This window comes from Dichomitus squalens (assembly GCF_000275845.1).
Source record: "Dichomitus squalens LYAD-421 SS1 unplaced genomic scaffold DICSQscaffold_1, whole genome shotgun sequence".
Lineage (NCBI taxonomy): Eukaryota > Fungi > Basidiomycota > Agaricomycetes > Polyporales > Polyporaceae > Dichomitus > Dichomitus squalens.
In genome coordinates, this window is record NW_006766883.1 from 3,292,762 (window position 1) to 3,310,869 (window position 18,108).

The following is an 18,108-nucleotide window of genomic DNA, read 5'->3' on the forward strand; positions in this document are numbered from 1 at the left end:
ATCTCTCATAGTCGGTAACGCTGCCAAATGATTTCATGAAGTGTGAGTTGAGCTCATCGTGCGATTTACAGGAGAGATGGAGGTCACGCCAGGCCTCGCCGAGCCTGGGGCCGGGTCGCCTTCGCTCAACTTAGACGTCCTCGCCACTTTGTGCACCTTCCTCACCGATGATCGCGATATACTGTCGTTCTCTGAGACCTGTTCAGCACTGCGACCAGTTGCTGTCATGCACCTACTGAGCAGCCGCCCTGTATTTCTCAGGAATCCAACTTCCGTTGGCACATTTCACGACTTCGTCTTTTCGGACGCGGCTGCACGCTTGCCTCATATCACCGCGCTCGAAGTCTACCCCCTTGTTGACGATCCAGATGCGTGTGCAGGAGACCCCATAGAATGCCTATCCTCTATTCTTTCATGCGCATTTTCTTTAGTGGCCCTCGTTCTGCGCGAGAGCTACCTCATCCGAAACTACAAATGTCTAGGCGACCCCAGGATAGTCGCTGCCATCGGCAAGCTCACCACCTTACGGTCACTCACAGTCGTGAACTATCCCGGGAACATGTGGACTATATCATCTGTCAGCACCCTCCTATCCCACCTTCAGTCGACCCTCGCAACCCTTAGGCTGGACCTCCTTGTGCGACTATGGGAAGGGCGGTCGTTATTGGGGTTCGCGCCATACCATACATTACGTTCTCTATTCCTAGGTCATATTGAAGGGTTTCCTCACCTCTCCGATCTTCTCGAATTGTTCCCTGGCCTGAGCGGTACGCTGTAGATCGCGCAGATGCATGTTCCTGACCTCACCGAGTTCTACCCTGAGTTTCGGGAGCGCAACCGCGAAGCGCAAGAAAGGCGCACCTGGACGCGACTCCAACAACTCATTTGTGGTGCCCCCACATTCTACCTCCTTGGCCTCCTATGTCCCATCGACATCTGCAATATCCATGACTGTGATGTGCATTCGAAGCAATATGTGGTGGATACCTTGCAAGGAATGAGGCCTCCCTCGCGACTGAAGCTTCACGTCAAATTGTCCAAGGGCCTCGAAGTGCTGAGGGAATTGATACCTCCGGAGACCGCGGCGACCCTGACACACCTCACCCTCTGTTTGGTATATGATGATTATGACCGTTTGCCTCGTTCTGATGCCCTTAGCATTCAATGGGATGAATTATGGGTACGTGATCGCGTAGCATGGCAGGAGCGAGCACATGGAGTGACTGACGTTCTCCTTACAGCAAACCGTCCAAGTAGTCCTCGGGCAATTGCCTGTCTTGACTCATCTTCGCATTCTGTTCCACTGTAACGATCGGAGTACCGCACGCGGCTTTCCCGACGACCACTTCGTCAACGCACTACGTCCTGCTACCTTCGATTTCACCGCTGCTGCATCTACGATCATGCTCGCGGTTCCGTATCTGCAATACGCCTTCTTGGCCACCAGCGCGTGCATCACAATCTCCAGGAGGGCCTGGCCAGAGGTTGCGGTTGCCGAGTGTGATCGATGGCTGAAGTCCCGAGCTTGGCGCATCGCGGCATTGGGAGAAGCGCGCGGAGACGCGACTCGTAGGGAACTGGTGCCGTTACATCCTGGTAAGGCCGAAACAATCATCCGACATGAGGATCTCGTTCTATCAGATTATGCAGAAGTTGGTCTGTCTATTCAGTGGTCTTGTAAGTGTTAGCCGCACTGACACCGCGACTTATTCTTCAGGAAGACACACGCTTGTCTACGCATTACTGAGCTTGCCGTCGACAAATTGAAGCAGGGTACAGCCGCTTTGACGCTCGTGATATCGAATATCTGTGTGCGTTCTTCCGTGGGAATCCATCCGTTTGCGTGAGTACTAGTAATACAACATGAACGGGCGTCGTAAAATGAGTAGCGGTCCAAAGCAGAGGGCCACATTGAGTCGTAAAAAGGCATCGAGAGTGAAACAACCCCAGACCAAGAAAGGATCCTGGGCGACAAGCAGGCTCACGCATCCTCGTCGCCCTTCTCCCTCACCTCCCTGACCTCCGTCGTGGTCGTGTCTTTGTCGTGGATATGCTTTTCGCTCGGGCGCCATCCAGGCGAGTTCCACGGCTTCACTCCGGACCGGTACATCTCGTCGACTTCCTCCAGACTGAGGCCCTTGGTCTCGGGTATGAAGAAGTAGACGTAGACGAAGCCGAAAACGAGCATGCCGAAGAAGATGAGGAGGATGAGCGGTCCGATGTCGTTGGCGATGCGCGGCGCGAAGAAGCTGAGGAGGAAGTTCCAGAGCCAGTCTACGAGGATGCGCGTAGTCAGCTGCGGTCTGCGGGTAGCCGATGGAGAGGACACTTACTCGTGGCGCTGCCTAGCGCGATGGCTTTCGGACGGACGCGCAGGGGGAAGCTCTCGCCCAAGTACACCCACGGTGTCGGGCCCCAGAAGATCGAGTAGGAGAACACGTGCAGGATGGCGAAGGCGATAAGTGTGTTTCCCCCGGTCTTGTTCCGCGCTGTGAGCTGATCGGTCGGAGTGCCGTTGGGGGCGAGCAGGAAGTGGCCGACGAGGCCCGCGATGAGCGAGCAGATCGCTTCCAAGACCGAGCCGGTGAGCAGAGAGTTACGGCGTCCCCAAGCCTCGATGAGGTACAGAGCGGGTATGGTCCCGACCACTGAGGCACCCCCAAGGATCGCCTGGATGGAGTATGCGTCCAGGCTGTGATATTGTCATGATCAGAGTCGTTCGACCATGGGCACCACTGTCTAGATACGTACTTTGTTCCAGCGCTCTTGAAGAACGTGTCGCCATAGTAGTCTGTTTGAGTTTAGGTCAGTCTCAGCCTAGCTGATAGTCAGGCCATGTTATCTCACAGTAGAAGTTCTGTCCGTTGAGCTGCTGGATGAATTGGAGCATCATGCCATTCAGTGTCCGCTTCCAGAGTACGTTGCGGGTGGAGAAGCACTCGGCCCAGGTCGCCTTGCCACCTTCGTTCTCAGCACGGATACCGAACTCGAGTTCTTCGATAGTCTCGGTGACAAGAGGGTCGTCCTCGAGCAGACTGTTCATCTCTGCAACGACGCGGCGTGCCTCGGCTTCCCTGCCGGTACCCAGGAGATGACGACTGAAAAATCTCTGTAAGCAACCGGATTCGAGAGGCACGTTGGCAGAACACGTACGGGGACTCCGGAAGGAAGAAAATGCCCGACAGCAGAATTGCACCCCAGACCAACTGAAGGCCAACAGGTATACGCCAAGATGCAGGACCGTGAATGAAGTGCGTTCCGAGATCGATAATGTAGCTGAGGAAAATGCTACGGACGGTGGAGTCAGAGATCACGCAACGCAAAGTTGTCAGAGAGTTATAACACTCACCCAATGATGATTTGCAGCTGGTATAGTACGAGAAGCATCCCACGCATGGCCTTCGGCGCCGTCTCGCCATTGTACAGGGGGACGATCGCTTTCGAGTCATGAGCGGCGCGGCATCACCTAGTTTGAGTATCATACTTACCGGACAAGGCGCCAACACCCAACCCCGCTATGAACCGACCGATAGTGATTTGAACGATGGAGTGAATAGTCGCCGTCTGAATGGCAGTTCCAATGGTGAAGATTCCAGACCAGATGAGGATAGAACCTCGGCGACCAAACCGATCCGAGGTCAAAGCCTGTGCAAGCGCGCCGACGAAAGTGCTATAACGCGATAGTGTCAGACATGCATTGGTACCGAAGCGGTACGGTAGGGAAGCCTGAACGATGTAAGTGAGATTGAAGGAGAAACGTACCCAGCAGAGAGCAGCGACGTTATGATAGATTGCCTTGAAGCTGATAAAAAGAAGGTTCCGTCGGCGTGCTGTTGTCCGAACCGCGCGACAAAGTCTTCCATGATCAGGCAACCCTTTTGACGCTGCGTCAACAACTTGAAAACAGAACTGCGCAAGCGATGACTCACTGATATGACACCAATGTCATATCCAAACAGGAAGCCTGCGATTGTATCGTTCTAATGGCAATCTTTCAGTAAGGGCCGTGTGATGCTGTACCAAAAGGAGCATACTCACAATTTCTGACCTCTACCCTCCCGGATACATTGATATGCTCACCTCCTACGAGGGTGCCAATGTCAGACCACGAGTTCTACAACCGTCGAACTGGACGCAGCGTACCAAACGCGACAAATGTCGCGAGCATAATGGCTTTGTGGTTCGTTGGGATACCCATCGTTACGGAACGCCGATAGGGCCTCGTGAAGCTTATACGGCGGGGAAGGGGAGAGGGGGGGGAGCTCACGAACTCAATCTCGAATTGCACTCGCTTATAACACCATGGGAGCCCTATCCTTTTGTCCCCCGAATCCGCGGGAAAACTATGGCATCTCTGGGGATCGTCGCGCAGCGCGGACGCGTCCAGCGGACCGTGCACCAGCACCAAGACGGTCCGGGGTGGGGGAAGTGAAATGGCCAGCGTATGTCGTAACTCTGCGTGTTGGGCAGAGGTCCCATGGCCATTCGCCCATCGCGGGATCAATATTCCCCAAGGCGCCCCGCACATAGGCGACCGCTGTTCTCCCTTGTTCTCCACAGCTGACACATGTTGCGGGGGCGGGGTTCGCGAATATACTTTGCCGCCGGCTCGGCGTTCATCAGAAATGGGCAGGAATAGGCCCGCTCTCACGATCCTGGCGCTTTGAGAATTTGAGAACGGATCTCCGGGAGAGAAATATGTAGCAGGATGCTCACCGAAGGAGTTTCGACCATCCTTCGAAGCGAAGTTATGCTACTTGGGCTTGTGATCGTCGTCGGTACCGTGGCCTCTGGATACCTGTGTGCCACACTCATGTATGACATCACGGCTGCAATGGATGAGATCGTCAACGATCGAAGATCCCACGAGAGCCAGATTTTGACATCACAGCAGTGATCGGCTATTATCGCGGTACCGACTGGGTCCGATTCCGATCGTGAGTTTCTACTTAGCTCAATGTCGTCATACGTTCATACAGCGCTCAATAGCTAGCTGCCACATCCTACTGTATCGGGCCCCTTGCAGACGCGATATGATGACAACAACCAGGGCTTGCGGACCTCAGACGGAACATACACACGCTGGTCGTTGATATGTCGTGCTCGGACGTTGTCTTCCGAAGCAGCACTGATGGGATCCCTGACTGACGTAAAGTTCTCGGTCACAGGACAGGTATGAGTCTGAGCAGAGAAAAGATAGCAAGGCGTGCGCAGGCAATATGTCGCTGAGCGCCACTAGCATTTGAAACATGGCCAGGCGCGATCGCTTATACACCATACACCAATATTCGTGATGAAACATTTCATTGTCCAACAACGCCACTCACCGGACATACATAAATTGTCAGAAGCCAGTTGAAACAAGACAAGCTCTTCAGTGACCGAGGATGCACGGTAACGATATGCTGAACGAAGCTCTCAAGCGTGCGGCCCGGACCCGCGGGGATGATCATCGTCTACACAGAAGGGGCGAACCGCGGATCAGGAGTGCATTGAGGAGAAAGGAAATTATTCACTTGGGAAACCTACAAACCTTGTCGTCTCCACATTCCTGGCACTTCATAAGCCAGCTTGATGGCATATGTGGATTAGCCCCAATCTCCGAAAAGAGGCGAACTAATCTCACGCCGTCATAGGCAGAGTGAAGCTCTCCAAGCGCGGCTCGAAGCCACGTCGGTCGCTTGAGGGATGTTGATGTCAGGGACGACTAGTGGAATACAGATGATAATAGCAGACTTACGCTGGCGGATTGAGCTGGGAATGTCTGACGTGGAGGCGTGGACCGCCGACTGTGAGGAGCTACGTTATCGTCAACGTCGAGCATACGTCGGGGCTGGGGGTCGGGCGGCGGTGTTGACGGAAGATGAGTCAGGTCAATAATTTCACGAGAACGGCGTCGAAGGAAAGGGGGTGGAAGTGCTTCTAAATCAGAGTCGGAAGATATGTCGATGATATCGCTGGCAGTCGTGCGACGGCGCCGAGCCCTCGCGCGCCTTCGGAGGATGGAGTCAGGAGATAACGACGTCCTGATGTCTATCTCACGTATGTAAGACTTGACGACAGGTGTCTGAGGATGATCATCAGAAGCGAACGCGACTTACGTGGCGCTGGGATGCCGCGCAAACGAGCAGACGGGGGTCTCCGTGTTGTGGTGATCGGTTTTGATTTGGCATACTGCACCCCTTTGGCTGTCCAGGACTGCTTACACGTCGCGATGCCCTGTCCTGCGCTCAACGCTCCCTACCAAAAGCTGTCAGATGGGCGGGCCTCGAACTGCCTAGTGCTCAAGTATATGGGATGAACACTCACGCGTGTCTAAGCTGGTAACCGGAAGGTAGGTTTCCGTGAGCTTGGTTGAGAAGACAAGGATAGCGTAGTAGCCCAAGACAAGCGGTGGATGGGCGACGAGAGCGAGAGGCATGGCCGGCAACGTCAGCCCTCAGCTCAAGGAAGGCTGATAGAGAATGATAGAGGACGATAGAGGACGTGGCTGTGTCCATCACCGCTACTCCGTTTCCTCGCATCGTCCGAATGGGACTTTAAAATCGAACTCTGACATTCAATCGACTGCGAGCAGAGGTTGAACGCGTCTCATTGAACGACTGCCGAAGTTCAAAGGCCGAAGTCTCTAACTTTAACCTCAATAACCTCGTGTGATTACGACAGGACTCAACGCACCGACATGACCTCACAAGCAATGTCTATGCTCTTCACTTGCCGCCCCGCGCGGAACGCTGCTTCAGGCCCTCGCGGATGAGTACTCGTGCAACGAGGTCGAACTGTGCCTCTTCCAAGCTCTTCTCGATCCTAATCATTGATGGCCCCTTGAGGGCGCCAACGGCTCTAATGCGTTCGTCGTCACTGATACCGATGCGACGCAGAGCGTCCGCGAAAGACGGGGAGAGCCCGATTTCTTGGAGGAAACCAACGACAGGGTCTGCGGGAGGCGCAGCTTCTTCTGCGTGCGCGATCGGTCGTGGAACCAGAGGGGGCTGTTCGTCGTCGTGGGTTGCATCGTCAGCAACCTGAGTTTGGTGAATCCCCTGCGGCTGACGGTCGGTATGTTCCTCAACGTGCACAATATCTTCCGACGGGGAAGCCTCTGGCTCGGGAGGAAGAGTCGGCGTTTGCGTGGCTTGAGTATCCCTGTCGTATGCATATGCGCCTGTCGGCGGCCCAAGCGCACGAAGGATGGCGGCCGCTGGACGCGCGATGGGATCAATTACTGGGGTCCTGTCTTGGCCCGAACCCGAAGTGCAAGCCGGTTGTGACGCAGCTTCGATGACAACAGCATCGTCGTCCATCAGCTCATCTACTTCCGCCTCACTGGCTGGCGAAGGACATTCTTCCCGCATCTTCTCCACCGTCCAAGTAGGAGCAGGGTGGGAATACGCAGTGGCTAGCTGCATGACAGAGAGGGAGTCGGGATGCGCGCCAGGTGATGGTGGTGGTGGTGGTGGTGGCAAAGGACTAGTATGGTGAGCGGGGGATCTCTGCAACTCGAGAGTATTCTGCGTAGCTGAGGGGGCAGTGGCTGATTGCACATCTTCCAGTTTCATAGGGAGGTCTGCTGACCAAACGTCATACTTCTCGTCTGTGTCGCTCAACTGTGATACGGGGGTCAGCGGAAACCGATGTCTTATAAAAACCCATTTCTCACTTGGATCATCCCATCTGAGGTGTAGAAGTCGACCGCGCTACCTTGGCGCATCTTCTGCGCTCCCTGCTTGCCGTCGGGAGTGGATAACTTGGCAGGGATCATGAGCATCCACACACGAACGGCACGGCAATGGGAACCTACCTGTCGAACGACGTTGTTGCCGTCTGCTGTACCGATACTTTCATTTGGCTCCTTCTTTGCAGTTACGCAAGACGGACGGACAATATTGGAAACAGGAAAGCGGACCGCTAGAACACTCTCAACTTCAGATTTCACAGGCTCTGGGACGAGGACTTGTGGAGACACGTGCGTCCGCTTGCGCTTCGACGGAGACGGCTCGTCTTGCGTTGTCGATGAGGTTATGACATCGTCGTGACGAAGGGTCGCAGAACCACGCTTTCTACGAAGCGCTCTCATATCAATGAAGCGCAGAGGTGCTATGGATAGGATGAGACGGCTACAAATATGCATGAGAATATGGGGCCCATTGTAAGCACTCACGAACGGACACAGAGGACGCGCTGGATGTATGGTCAGCTGTGATATCTCTGACTTTCGAGCGGGCCTCTTCCAAGGATGGGTGGCCTCCGTCAGGCGGCGCGCTGCCTGAGAGACTTTTAACTTCCGATGGATCGTCGAAGCCTCTGGGAGGCGGGGACATTTTGTGCCAGAAGTATGAGGCAGTACGCAGGCCGAGCACACGGAGTGAGTCCGGGTTCACTAGGGAACGACACTGCGGAGAGTGGTACGGCAATTGATGTGAGAGAGCCCGACAGACTACAGTACTGACTGGTGGTCAAGAGCAAGCAACTGGCGCTGTGAGCGTTCGCGCCGGCGAGCGCGTCTGCCAGGCCATCCTCTTCACCGTCCCACCTAGCAGTGACCGACTCGAGGCTCGTGCCAACCTCCCGAGCGCGACATCATGACGGACAATGTACAAGATGGCGAGTTGCAAACCCTCCCCGACATCCTAGCCTCTTCGTCCCAAGAGACCCTCTCCGCCTCGTTGTCTTCTGCCGAAGCCGCTCCATACATCGCCCACCTCACATCCCTCTCGCTGCCAGAGCTCGAGGCAGAGCCAACAGAACTCGCTTCATCCTCCGCACAGCTCACGAACGCCCTCACGACACTATGCTACACGTCGTACCCTACCTTTCTCTCGCTGCACTCCACAACCTCCACGCTCTCCTCCTCGCTCGACTCGCTTTCCTCCTCTCTCTCGTCCTTGCTGTCCACCCTTCCCAACCTCGAGTCCAGTGCGCGCGCATTCGCCCAGGACTCGCGCACCCTCCTATCTGCTCGCCGGAATGCAGCCCTCGTCCTCGAACATCACGACAGGCTGCACGATGTCCTCTCTATCCCCATGCTCCTCGAGACGTCCGTCCGAAATCACAACTACGCCGACGCCCTCCTCCTAGCCCAACACGCTTACACCCTCGCCGCCCGCTTCCCATCTAATCCGCTCGTCCAGTCTGTGAAGGCGGATTGTGACGCGCGCGTCCACTCGATGCTTGCGCAACTCCTCCGCGTACTACATGAGCAGGCGAAACTTCCTGCCCTCTTCCGCGCGATCGGTTTCCTGCGGAAAATGGACGTCCTCTCAGAACGAGAACTCGCGCTGGCGTTTCTTTCGGGCAGGAGCTCCTACCTCGAGACCACCCTGCGCGCCGTGGAGGTGGAGAAGAAGGGCATGGACGGGGAGAGCAGCGTCGAGTGGGAACGAGAGAGCCAGGCGCGTTACCTCAAGAGGTATGTAGATGCGTGGCGCGAGGGGGTGCACGACGTTGTCACCCAGTACACCACCATCTTCCTCGACCCTCCGAAGGGCGCAGAGCCCGCGCCCCCTGAACTTCACATTCTACTTACGACATTCACCACGCTTCATGTCCGTCGACTTCTCGACCTCTTGCGCGAGACCCTTCCACTCGTCGCGGACCCTTCCCTTCTCACCTCCCTTCTCACCCAGCTGACCTATTGCGCGACCTCGTTCGCGCGCGTCGGTCTGGATTTCCGAAGCGCACTCGCACCTCTCTTCACGATCGCCGTGCGGAAGGGAGTAACGCGCGAGTTCGAAGAGGCGACGGACGCGTGGTCCAGAGCTATCGATCCCGAAGACACCTCCAAGGCGCGTTCTCGAACGGGCGCATCGGCGCGGAGGAAGCCCTCACAGTTCCTCCTCGCTCCTGCGGCAGCCTCTACTCCTCCCATACCTACAGACGCGCAGCTCTCTGGGCTCAGGTCTGCAGCAGCAAACACGCCCCCGGCGATCCTCACTTCCTATCCGCCACTCGCGCTCTACACGAATGCTCTCTTGACGGCTCTCAACGGCCTCCGTTTACTTGCGCCGGCGAGCCTCCTCTCCGAACTCCTCGTTGCGCTCGAACGATCACTCGCACATGGGGCTATCGTACTCCTCGTTCTTGCGCGCTCCGCTTCGGACGAACGCACGAATGGAACATCCAACGCCGAGGATGCGAAGCGTGAAGAAGACGCGGTCCGCGCGGCGGGGGTGGTGTACGTGAAGGTGTTCGTGCCATTCATCCGGAGGGCGTTGTTAGAGGGTGTGTATGGCGTGAAGATGGACGAGGAGGGTGCCGCTCTTGGGGAGGATCTCACGGGCGTGCTGAAGGAGTGGGACGACTGGCTCGAGAGCATGGGGCGGTGACGGATGAGAGCCTGATCTGCTGGTGAGTACATCTCGACTTGACGTTATGAATCTCGTCCAACGTTGTCACAGATATCATCGCGCGAATGAAGTGCGCTCGCTTTCAAAGGACATCTCCTGTCGACCACAATCGGTACTCCCCGCCGCGCGAGATAGGCTTCCCTTTACGGCCGTGGTGTCCTTGGCCTACTCGATCGCTGTAGGGGCTCCTGGGTGAAAGCATACCGAGGCCCCGAAAGCCTTCGGTGCCCTGAGGCTGGAGGAGTTTGGGGCAGGATGGTCTAGATTCGGGCCTTGTACCCCCATATGCTGTCCGAATATCAGCGTCGCTTCATGCCGTACGTGCTGCATAGGATGGGCTTGCTATTGACAGACAACAGTACAGATACAACCATACCTTGAACGAGGTATGGATACACAATAACAAATCTCACATAACGAGTGTAGAGTGTTCTAGGACCGAAACGGCCCCAAAGCGTTCCGGCCGCTCCTTCAACCTCGATGATAACCTCGACTCTTGACACACCCAAATTCTTCACTCTTCATGCTTCAAGCTTCCACATTGTCGATGGCAATAACCCGACTTCCGATCCTAAAAGGCGGCGCGCCCGAGGCGCGAGCCCTCGCGACGCAGAGGGGTGCTCGCAGGTGTCTTGGACGGTGTGCTGGCAGGCGACCATGCCTTGTCAGAAGAGTACATCTTGCGCGGCGAGCTGAAGGTGTCGCTGTCGCGCCAGCCCTCGGCGGAGTCGCGGTACTTCTGGAGGAGCGCCTGGAAGTCGCGCTTGGGCGAGCGACCGGCCAGTGCGTCCAGGTACGGACTGAGGGCGGACGAGTAGTCCTGGAGCAAGACACGCGTCAGCCGCTCGCCTTGCGCCCAACCGCCTCGAGCTCGAGAGCGGGGGACCGAGCACGAATGGGACACGCACCGACTTGTGGTACGCGCTTGACTTGGTCTTGCCAGTGCCCCCGTTGGCAGCGGCGCGGTACTTCTTGCTGATCCGCGCAAGCTTGGGCCGGTACGCGCGGTAGCGGTACTTGATCGTCTGCGTGGGCGACGGCGGGAGCGTGAACGGCTCGTCGGTCGACATCTCGCCATAGCCCGTCAGACAGTACTCGTCGTCCGAGTCGTCGCCGCCCCTGGTGCTCGTGGTCTCGCTCATCATGTCCGCGTCGCGGTCACGGTCGCGGAAACCAGTGGTGGTTGGGGAGGGAAGGGCGCTCTCCCCGATCGCCCCTGACTTGTCGTAGAACGATCCGGTGAGGGTCGCAGTGCGACGGAGCTGTGGTGGCGGAAGTGAGCATCCAGCGAGAATCCAGGGATGGCGACGTGCGAGAGAGAGAGGCGTACCTTGCTGCGCTGAGGAGGCATGGTGAGTAGGTCTGCAAGAGTATCTGGGTGCGTCAGTGGGAGGTGGTGAAGGGTCGCAGTCCCGTTTTATATCCGCTCTCGTGATCGGACCACAAATGGACGCATTGGCCACCGTGACCAAAGGCCAAAGCGGCCGCTGCGCATGTTGCTAGCCACAATCACGTTGCCAATAGGCTCCTCTCTGTCAGCCAAGGTTGTGACGACAAACAGACTGTGTAGACGGACATGAATGTATTGTCCGTAGTATTCTGCGGGACTCTCTAGGCCATGCGTTAGGCATGCGCCTCAAAAGACGCTAGTGGGAGACGGTTCCACGAACGGCTAAGAATCCCAGCCAGCAAAGCTTTCTTGCCCTATAGCTGTAACTCGAACTAAGCAGCTTTTCGATCGCATGAAGGTTGCTTGGTACTGGTGGGGACTAGATGGATTCGCAGAAGTGCGATGTCGGCAGAAGGGGACCGATCCGATAGAGGTGTTCTGTATTTGGAACGTGGCATGCGCCTTCGGCGTGCAGCGGAGGCCCAGAGCATCGTCCCAAAAGCATCGTCTGCCCACGCTGATTCGATGTCTCAGACTCGACCGCTATCGTAGGCAGCGAACTGCATTGTGTAGTTGCCAGCTTGGGCGGGGGTGGGTTGATCTTCCTGGTCTATCTGCAGACACTCTAACCAAGCGCCGAGTACTTGCAGCGGCGATCGTCATGGATAATACATCCACATTCAGAATCACACCCGCGATTGGTGTGACCTATCACATGGGCAGCACTGATGAAGACGAGGATAGCAAAGAGATACTGCCCGAACACGCCGCGCACGATGAGGGCAAGAACGAGAAAGCTCACGATCCTCAAGCTGCGCGAGCAGAGGAGGAGGAGGAGGAGGAGGAGGTTATGCCCTACCCTACTCCAATGAGCGTGGCGGAAGGCAAACGCAGGGCGGCGGAAGTCGAGGAGGCCGACGACGCTGCCCGTCAGTCAGATCAGCTACGCGGGAAGAAGGCCAGAGGTATGTGGTCGTTGTGCAGATTGAATGCCCGATCTCACCACAGATCGCTCGCAGTGGATGTCCGCGCGCCAAATTACATCTACATCTCATCCGACTCGGAGGACGACGTCAAAGATAGCTCCAAGCCCAGCAGTAAACCCGGGCGTCCATCAAAGCCTGCAGAGTCCAAGCAGGAGGAGGCGCACAAGTCTTCAGGTGCTATCGTGACCCCTGGTCAATCGTAGTTCAGTGAGGCTAAGTGTCATGATCACAGCATCGCCAGGCTTGGAGAGAGGTTCGGTGGAACGGTTACAGCCGGATGTAGGTGTCTCTTCACAAAGGGGCCTGACCATAGCGCTAGCTGAGATCAGACCGACGCCAAACAGACCCCTAAATGGCTCGCAACGCAACTCACACAGATCCAGAGGCTAAATCCGAGCGCAAAGCTCGAGCTACTTTACCACTACTCCGTCGACGGAGACGTCTGGACTATCAAATGTCTGACATGCTCCACCAGGAAGGAGTCCAAGGTATGCTCGACTCATCACCTTCCGTGTAAGAGTTGGCGACGTATAAGACCGCCCATTCATCAGGTGATCTGCGTCGGCCCCACGGAGCATCTCAATTACCTGCGGAGGCACCTCAATGGACGCCCGCACCTGCTCGCACTCGGCATCGTACCCCCGTCCAAGGATGCCGCACAACGACCGCAAGCAAGACCGCCCCGGCAGCTCCGAAAGCCGTCTCCCCGTCTCCCTGCGGGGCGATCTCACGCTGCCGCGGCGCCTGCGATGGCTCAGATGCGACAGAATGCTCGGGTGCGCGACGTGCAGGACGATGCCGTCGAGCGTTTCCTGGACCAGATTGGCTTGCCTGTGAGGCTTGCGGAGAAGCTGCATGCGTTTGGCATAATGAATGAGGAGCGCTTGAACATGGCGGCACGATGGAAGGATGAGGGTCTCAAAGTCCTCATGGACTCTCTGCACACAGAGGCGAAGATCGACTACATGTCGTGCGTAGCTATCAGGAACGGACTGAAGGCTCGTGGGAATGCTGCATGATCTCTATAAAATGTACGATTCGCGTCTGGATGATGTAAACCAACCTTGTAAGAACACACCAGTACTTGTACAAGTCTAGCTCGAGACCGAGAGTCACTAGGGTTTCAGTTCGCGTGGCCTCCACGTGCCAGGCGTTTTTCATCAGGAGCAGACTTGTATCACGCGCACCAAGACTACTAGGAGCTCTGACCCTCTCAACAATATGTCGAGCGCATGGCGACCTCAGGTGCCTCGGGCGGAGATCGAAGGCATGGCCGATAAACTGTGTAGGAATGCTCGGCTTAACAACCCTCTCCCTCCCGACACCGATTTCTCGGAAGAGGAATCAAAAGAGCTGCAGACCCTGGTAACGTCTTGAGACCTTGACTTGCCTCCTTCCCAGACTCATCTCCCGCTAGTTGAATGCTCTTGCTATCCTGCCTTCTCCGGAGCTAGACTGTATATGCCTCGCCTTCTCCGCCAAGTATCTCACGAGGCTGGACAGCTCCCTGCGCCCACTAAAGCGGGAGACGCAACGGAAAGCTATATCGACCTATATCCAAATACTCTCCCTACTCCCTGATCCTACCGACAATCCTTACCTTGGCAAGTTCCTCCAGTCCCCCAATGCCGCTGGCCTCCCGAACCTGGTCGCATCCAACTTCGTGCAGGGTATCGACTGGCTGCGCCCTTCGGGACCAGGACACATCTGTACGCTGCTCATCCACTTCCTCTTCTGGTGCGACACGAGCTTCGGCGACGACAACAAGGCGTCCATCGACAAGGCCACGCGCGACGCGCTTGCGGCCCGCGTCGCAGATATCCTCGCGCAGCCTGGTATTGACCGCCTCCCCGAGTCGCAGCTTATCAAGCTCGAGCGACTCAAGGGTATTCTCATTTCCATCGAGTACATGCCCGGTGGCTACTACCTCCAGTCGACGAATGACTTCTTGAAAGGCCAAATTCATGGCCAAGAGGAGTGTCTCGCGTGCATGGACGAAGACCCGGGGATGCTGTGTTCCCAGTGCAAGGCGGTGAGGTTCTGTGGGAAGGAGTGCCAGCTCAAGGCGTGGAGAAGCGGGCATAAGAACCGGTGTTGGGTGATGGTCGAGTAAGGCACGTGATGTATAACATCGAACTCAATGATAACCAAAAACATACCCTTCCTACTCATAACGTCCTGAGCTGCGCTTAGACTAATAGCGGCAAAGTTTCAGTTTTTTCAGTGGCACGTACTCTCTCCACAAAGGAGCGCCTCCCTCACCGACGTGGCCATAGATACACTGACCGCCGTTACCCCTCACCGCTCACTGCCTCAGACGCCATTTGCAGGCGAATGTCGCCGCGGTCATGAAATCCAGGGTATCAACACGGAGACACTCTTAGAATGGCACTGTTTCGTAGTTGTCCTAAGTTTACATACATGTTCTCGACCCTCTCGCCCCCGCCGACTTCGCAATTGGACAAACTCCTCCAACCACTCCTCGCCTGGACTATGTATCCTCATGTTCTTTCTTTTTATCCTCGTGAGACTCGACCTGTACTATTAACACCAACGCTTCCCTCACACTCTCGTGCTCGCGTCGCTTCTCTGGTCTCCCGTCCTTGCGCCCGTGCCCCTACAACATGGTCAAGCAGAAGAAACCAGAATGGAAGCGGTTCCGGGGGTGGCGCAGAACCCATTGTCGAGGCGTGTGCCGCAAGAAGCCAGCTGGTTGCAGCTACCGCTACAACCACTGCGGTCGCAGAACCCGACATTGTTCGTGGCCGACAGGCAGTTCGTGCCAGGTGCACTGAGGCACGTCGCTCCGCCATTGTACACGGTGCATGAACCGCCACAGACGTTGTCCACGCGGCCACTACAGTAGGTGACCATGGTGTTTTGTGCTGAGCGAGGGGTGAGTGGATTGATCGGCTTGCCGACGAAGGTGAGCTCGGCGTCGGTGTTGGCGATCCAGTACATCATCTGCTCGTGGGACACGAGGTACGCTGCTGGATTCACCCCATCGGAAGCGACGTTGACATCCTAGGAATATACATCAGCGATCAATGCAAAACGACCGATGACTCAGAGGATGCTACTCACGGCAGCGACGGGTGTTGCCTTTGCGCCGCTCGTCAGGGCGAGCACAGCGAGTACAAGGGGAGCGGACTTGAGCGAGAGCTGCATAGTAGATGTCTAGAGCTGGTAGATCTGAGTGAACCAAGCCGAGATTGCTTGGAATGTGGAGGAAAACTGAGGACAGACCTTTCAGCCTTTATACGCGGTGTCTCGAAGAGCGAGGGGGGGCCATAATACTCATGTCCCGTGTAGCGCCGTTTTGTGACCCGTAACCGCCACATATTGTCGGTTCAGCAGTACTTCCTTTCTGCATTGACCCCGTTGGTGGTGTCAGCGGACCGCAATCTTGTTCAAGGTGCCTTATCTGTCATATACCGGCTTCACGGAACGTTAGTCGGTTGACTCGAGAAGTACTAAGAAAATCAAAGATCCGATTGCTGACCGGCGAAGAGTGTACAAGGTGTAGTTCTGACCTTCACTGTCACCGGGGGCATTGTACTATAAGACGACATGTCCCATCGTAGGGGCATCGTGACCTGAGCCACGTTGAGACAATCATGTCTCTCCGCGTCCCACATTTATTCCACGTTTGCCGCACCCTGCGCAATGAATGCAATTAGCTTATGACATGTTTTTATCGAACCTTCCGTTGGAGATTGCAATGGGACGCCGAAATAGGTAATGATCCTGCAGTGGCTCTGTTTACGGTGGATTTACGATGGGATACAATGTGCCACCGGTCGATGTCCCCGGTGTGTGCCTTGTAGAGCTGTGATGGTTACGTTGAATAGTCTGCAGTACTATCATCCTAGTACATACGCCTTCTGCCGCCGGATCTTTCTCGGGGTCTCTGACTTGTGACCTTGACAGTATACATCCTCAAAGGCGCCGCGCTTCAAGTCAAGTCCCCGCTTCGAAGAGGCAAAATCTAATCATCCGCCTTCCAATGATGTCAAACGTGACTGACAAGTGGCCTCTGACGCACGAAAGATGTCACTTGCAAGTGATTGAGAAATGAGCGTTTGACCTACCGTGCAGTCTCTGAGGAATGGGCTGAATCCAGCCTTGCCCAGACCAAGCCCTCAACTACCTTGAGAAACGTTGCCGCACTGCTTCGCTGCCAGTTAGTGTTCGCGCTCAAGTCACTGACGTACTTAAGACCACCGTGCGCCCTGTCCCAGTAGTTGCACCCACGGTCGATCCCCCCCGCTTTCCTCTTCATAACTTCTATTTCTGATGAGGCTCATAATCAGTATGGAAGCAAGCGGGCGTCTGGTCCGTTACCTGATTATCTTTGAGATGTATCCCTCTCTTTGCTCGGCATTCCAAGCAGTGGTAAGCGATCCCTAAATCCGCAGGGGCTGTAGGGGGCATAGAGCTCGAGTCTCGAATGAAGGCTGCAGTGTCGCCGAAGAAGGCCGCAACCATCAAACACCTACGGCTGCCTACGTGTACCTGGTTGTTGAGTCGCCGCCGTCTTAGAGGACCATCCTGGCAATATCGAGCGGTGTCTGATCTCGATATACACCAAAGCATCACCAACATATCGTAGGAGCAGTCGATCTACTCAACTGGCTGCTCACAACGAATTGATGGGGCGAAATCACTGGAGGGGAAAAAGTCAAAGAACGAGCGCCTGTACGCTGGATTCGCTTTTCGGCGATTACGCCAGCGGGCGCTTGGAACGCCCGCCTATCGCTGTAAGTAACCACCATCAGGAGACACAGGTGCGAACCCATTCCACACGTGCACGTAGCGGCCACACGGACGTTAGCTGCACTTTCACTCCTTGCATAATGAAGTGTGTAGCCTGTATTAATATAGCAATGTAACTCAGCACGCGTTATACGCGGGACTAGTATATTGTAATACCTATAGCAATGTAACTACAGCGTATTAATCAGTATGAGTACGTAGAATAAGTAACAAGCATATGCTCACCTCAGCACGCGTTATACGCGGGACTGAGGTGAGCCAACGTGAATCGAAAGAGTTAAGTACACATTTGTAACAAGACGTCCATACTACAAGATGAGTGAGACGTGGCATTCGTAAACAAAACGGGGTGAATCCGCCAAGGCGGGACAAGGCGGGACAAGGCGCGTCAACGGCGCGACAAGACTTGTCCGCCCGAAACACGGCCGAGGCTCGCACCACGCTTGCCTCGCCGTACGCACTCCAACACTCCCCCTCAAGCAGGTGCGAGACCAAGGGCGGCAGCAAAATGTTTGACCTTGACGGAGGGGAGCGCCTTCGTCAGGATGTCAGCCGTTTGATCGTCGGTAGGGCAGTAGATAAGTCGAATATCGCCGGCGTCGATGGTGAA

General features: G+C 55.9%; 8 protein-coding genes across 8 annotated transcripts; 5 read left to right on the forward strand and 3 right to left on the reverse strand.

Annotated features, from left to right (window-relative positions):
* Positions 1 to 76: 76 nt before the first annotated feature.
* DICSQDRAFT_165302 (uncharacterized protein) lies at positions 77 to 1,747 on the forward strand (the record flags this gene model as incomplete). The annotated part of the gene is made up of 5 exons (XM_007360788.1): positions 77 to 374; positions 432 to 637; positions 779 to 1,180; positions 1,242 to 1,652; positions 1,718 to 1,747. The coding sequence occupies 5 exons, from the start codon at positions 77 to 79 to the stop codon at positions 1,745 to 1,747; spliced, it is 1,347 nt and encodes a 448-aa protein (XP_007360850.1).
* Positions 1,748 to 1,825: 78 nt separating this feature from the next.
* On the reverse strand, positions 1,826 to 4,239 carry DICSQDRAFT_151715 (general substrate transporter). Its single transcript, XM_007360789.1, has 10 exons — positions 4,143 to 4,239; positions 3,930 to 3,966; positions 3,763 to 3,875; positions 3,489 to 3,670; positions 3,350 to 3,437; positions 3,154 to 3,288; positions 2,848 to 3,098; positions 2,752 to 2,791; positions 2,334 to 2,692; positions 1,826 to 2,274 (listed from the first exon to the last, which is right to left on the reverse strand). Exons 1-10 carry the CDS (start codon positions 4,196 to 4,198, stop codon positions 1,982 to 1,984), a joined length of 1,554 nt encoding a protein of 517 aa, XP_007360851.1. The 5' UTR covers positions 4,199 to 4,239; the 3' UTR covers positions 1,826 to 1,981.
* Positions 4,240 to 6,710: 2,471 nt separating this feature from the next.
* Positions 6,711 to 8,321, reverse strand: DICSQDRAFT_142995 (uncharacterized protein; the record flags this gene model as incomplete). The annotated part of the gene is made up of 4 exons (XM_007360790.1): positions 6,711 to 7,607; positions 7,661 to 7,747; positions 7,802 to 8,097; positions 8,162 to 8,321. 4 exons carry the CDS (start codon positions 8,319 to 8,321, stop codon positions 6,711 to 6,713), a joined length of 1,440 nt encoding a protein of 479 aa, XP_007360852.1.
* A 261-nt stretch (positions 8,322 to 8,582) lies between these two features.
* On the forward strand, positions 8,583 to 11,725 carry DICSQDRAFT_96908 (Dor1-domain-containing protein; the record flags this gene model as incomplete). Its single annotated transcript, XM_007360791.1, has 3 exons — positions 8,583 to 10,347; positions 10,398 to 11,608; positions 11,677 to 11,725. The coding sequence occupies one exon, from the start codon at positions 8,583 to 8,585 to the stop codon at positions 10,323 to 10,325; it is 1,743 nt and encodes a 580-aa protein (XP_007360853.1). The 3' UTR covers positions 10,326 to 10,347; positions 10,398 to 11,608; positions 11,677 to 11,725.
* A 660-nt stretch (positions 11,726 to 12,385) lies between these two features.
* On the forward strand, positions 12,386 to 13,795 carry DICSQDRAFT_151718 (uncharacterized protein). The gene is made up of 5 exons (XM_007360792.1): positions 12,386 to 12,701; positions 12,756 to 12,896; positions 12,955 to 13,001; positions 13,067 to 13,210; positions 13,274 to 13,795. Exons 1-5 carry the CDS (start codon positions 12,398 to 12,400, stop codon positions 13,739 to 13,741), a joined length of 1,104 nt encoding a protein of 367 aa, XP_007360854.1. The 5' UTR covers positions 12,386 to 12,397; the 3' UTR covers positions 13,742 to 13,795.
* Positions 13,796 to 13,991: 196 nt separating this feature from the next.
* DICSQDRAFT_77218 (uncharacterized protein) lies at positions 13,992 to 14,870 on the forward strand (the record flags this gene model as incomplete). The annotated part of the gene is made up of 2 exons (XM_007360793.1): positions 13,992 to 14,087; positions 14,140 to 14,870. 2 exons carry the CDS (start codon positions 13,992 to 13,994, stop codon positions 14,833 to 14,835), a joined length of 792 nt encoding a protein of 263 aa, XP_007360855.1. The 3' UTR covers positions 14,836 to 14,870.
* A 480-nt stretch (positions 14,871 to 15,350) lies between these two features.
* DICSQDRAFT_165309 (uncharacterized protein) lies at positions 15,351 to 15,890 on the reverse strand (the record flags this gene model as incomplete). The annotated part of the gene is made up of 2 exons (XM_007360794.1): positions 15,351 to 15,746; positions 15,807 to 15,890. The coding sequence occupies 2 exons, from the start codon at positions 15,888 to 15,890 to the stop codon at positions 15,351 to 15,353; spliced, it is 480 nt and encodes a 159-aa protein (XP_007360856.1).
* An 841-nt stretch (positions 15,891 to 16,731) lies between these two features.
* Positions 16,732 to 16,966, forward strand: DICSQDRAFT_143000 (uncharacterized protein; the record flags this gene model as incomplete). The annotated part of the gene is made up of 2 exons (XM_007360795.1): positions 16,732 to 16,774; positions 16,821 to 16,966. The coding sequence occupies 2 exons, from the start codon at positions 16,732 to 16,734 to the stop codon at positions 16,964 to 16,966; spliced, it is 189 nt and encodes a 62-aa protein (XP_007360857.1).
* Positions 16,967 to 18,108: the final 1,142 nt, after the last annotated feature.

Coding starts and splice junctions, on each gene's coding strand:
- DICSQDRAFT_151715 (XM_007360789.1), bottom strand. CDS start 4,198: ATGGGTATCCCAACGAACCACAAAGCCATTATGCTCGCGACATTTGTC. Junction 2,792..2,847: donor CAACGGACAGAACTTCTACT/GTGAGATAACAT, acceptor AAACTCAAACAG/ACTACTATGGCGACACGTTC. Junction 2,275..2,333: donor CGCGCTAGGCAGCGCCACGA/GTAAGTGTCCTC, acceptor GCATCCTCGTAG/ACTGGCTCTGGAACTTCCTC.
- DICSQDRAFT_151718 (XM_007360792.1), top strand. CDS start 12,398: ATGGATAATACATCCACATTCAGAATCACACCCGCGATTGGTGTGACC. Junction 13,002..13,066: donor TGGAACGGTTACAGCCGGAT/GTAGGTGTCTCT, acceptor GACGCCAAACAG/ACCCCTAAATGGCTCGCAAC. Junction 13,211..13,273: donor CCACCAGGAAGGAGTCCAAG/GTATGCTCGACT, acceptor CCCATTCATCAG/GTGATCTGCGTCGGCCCCAC.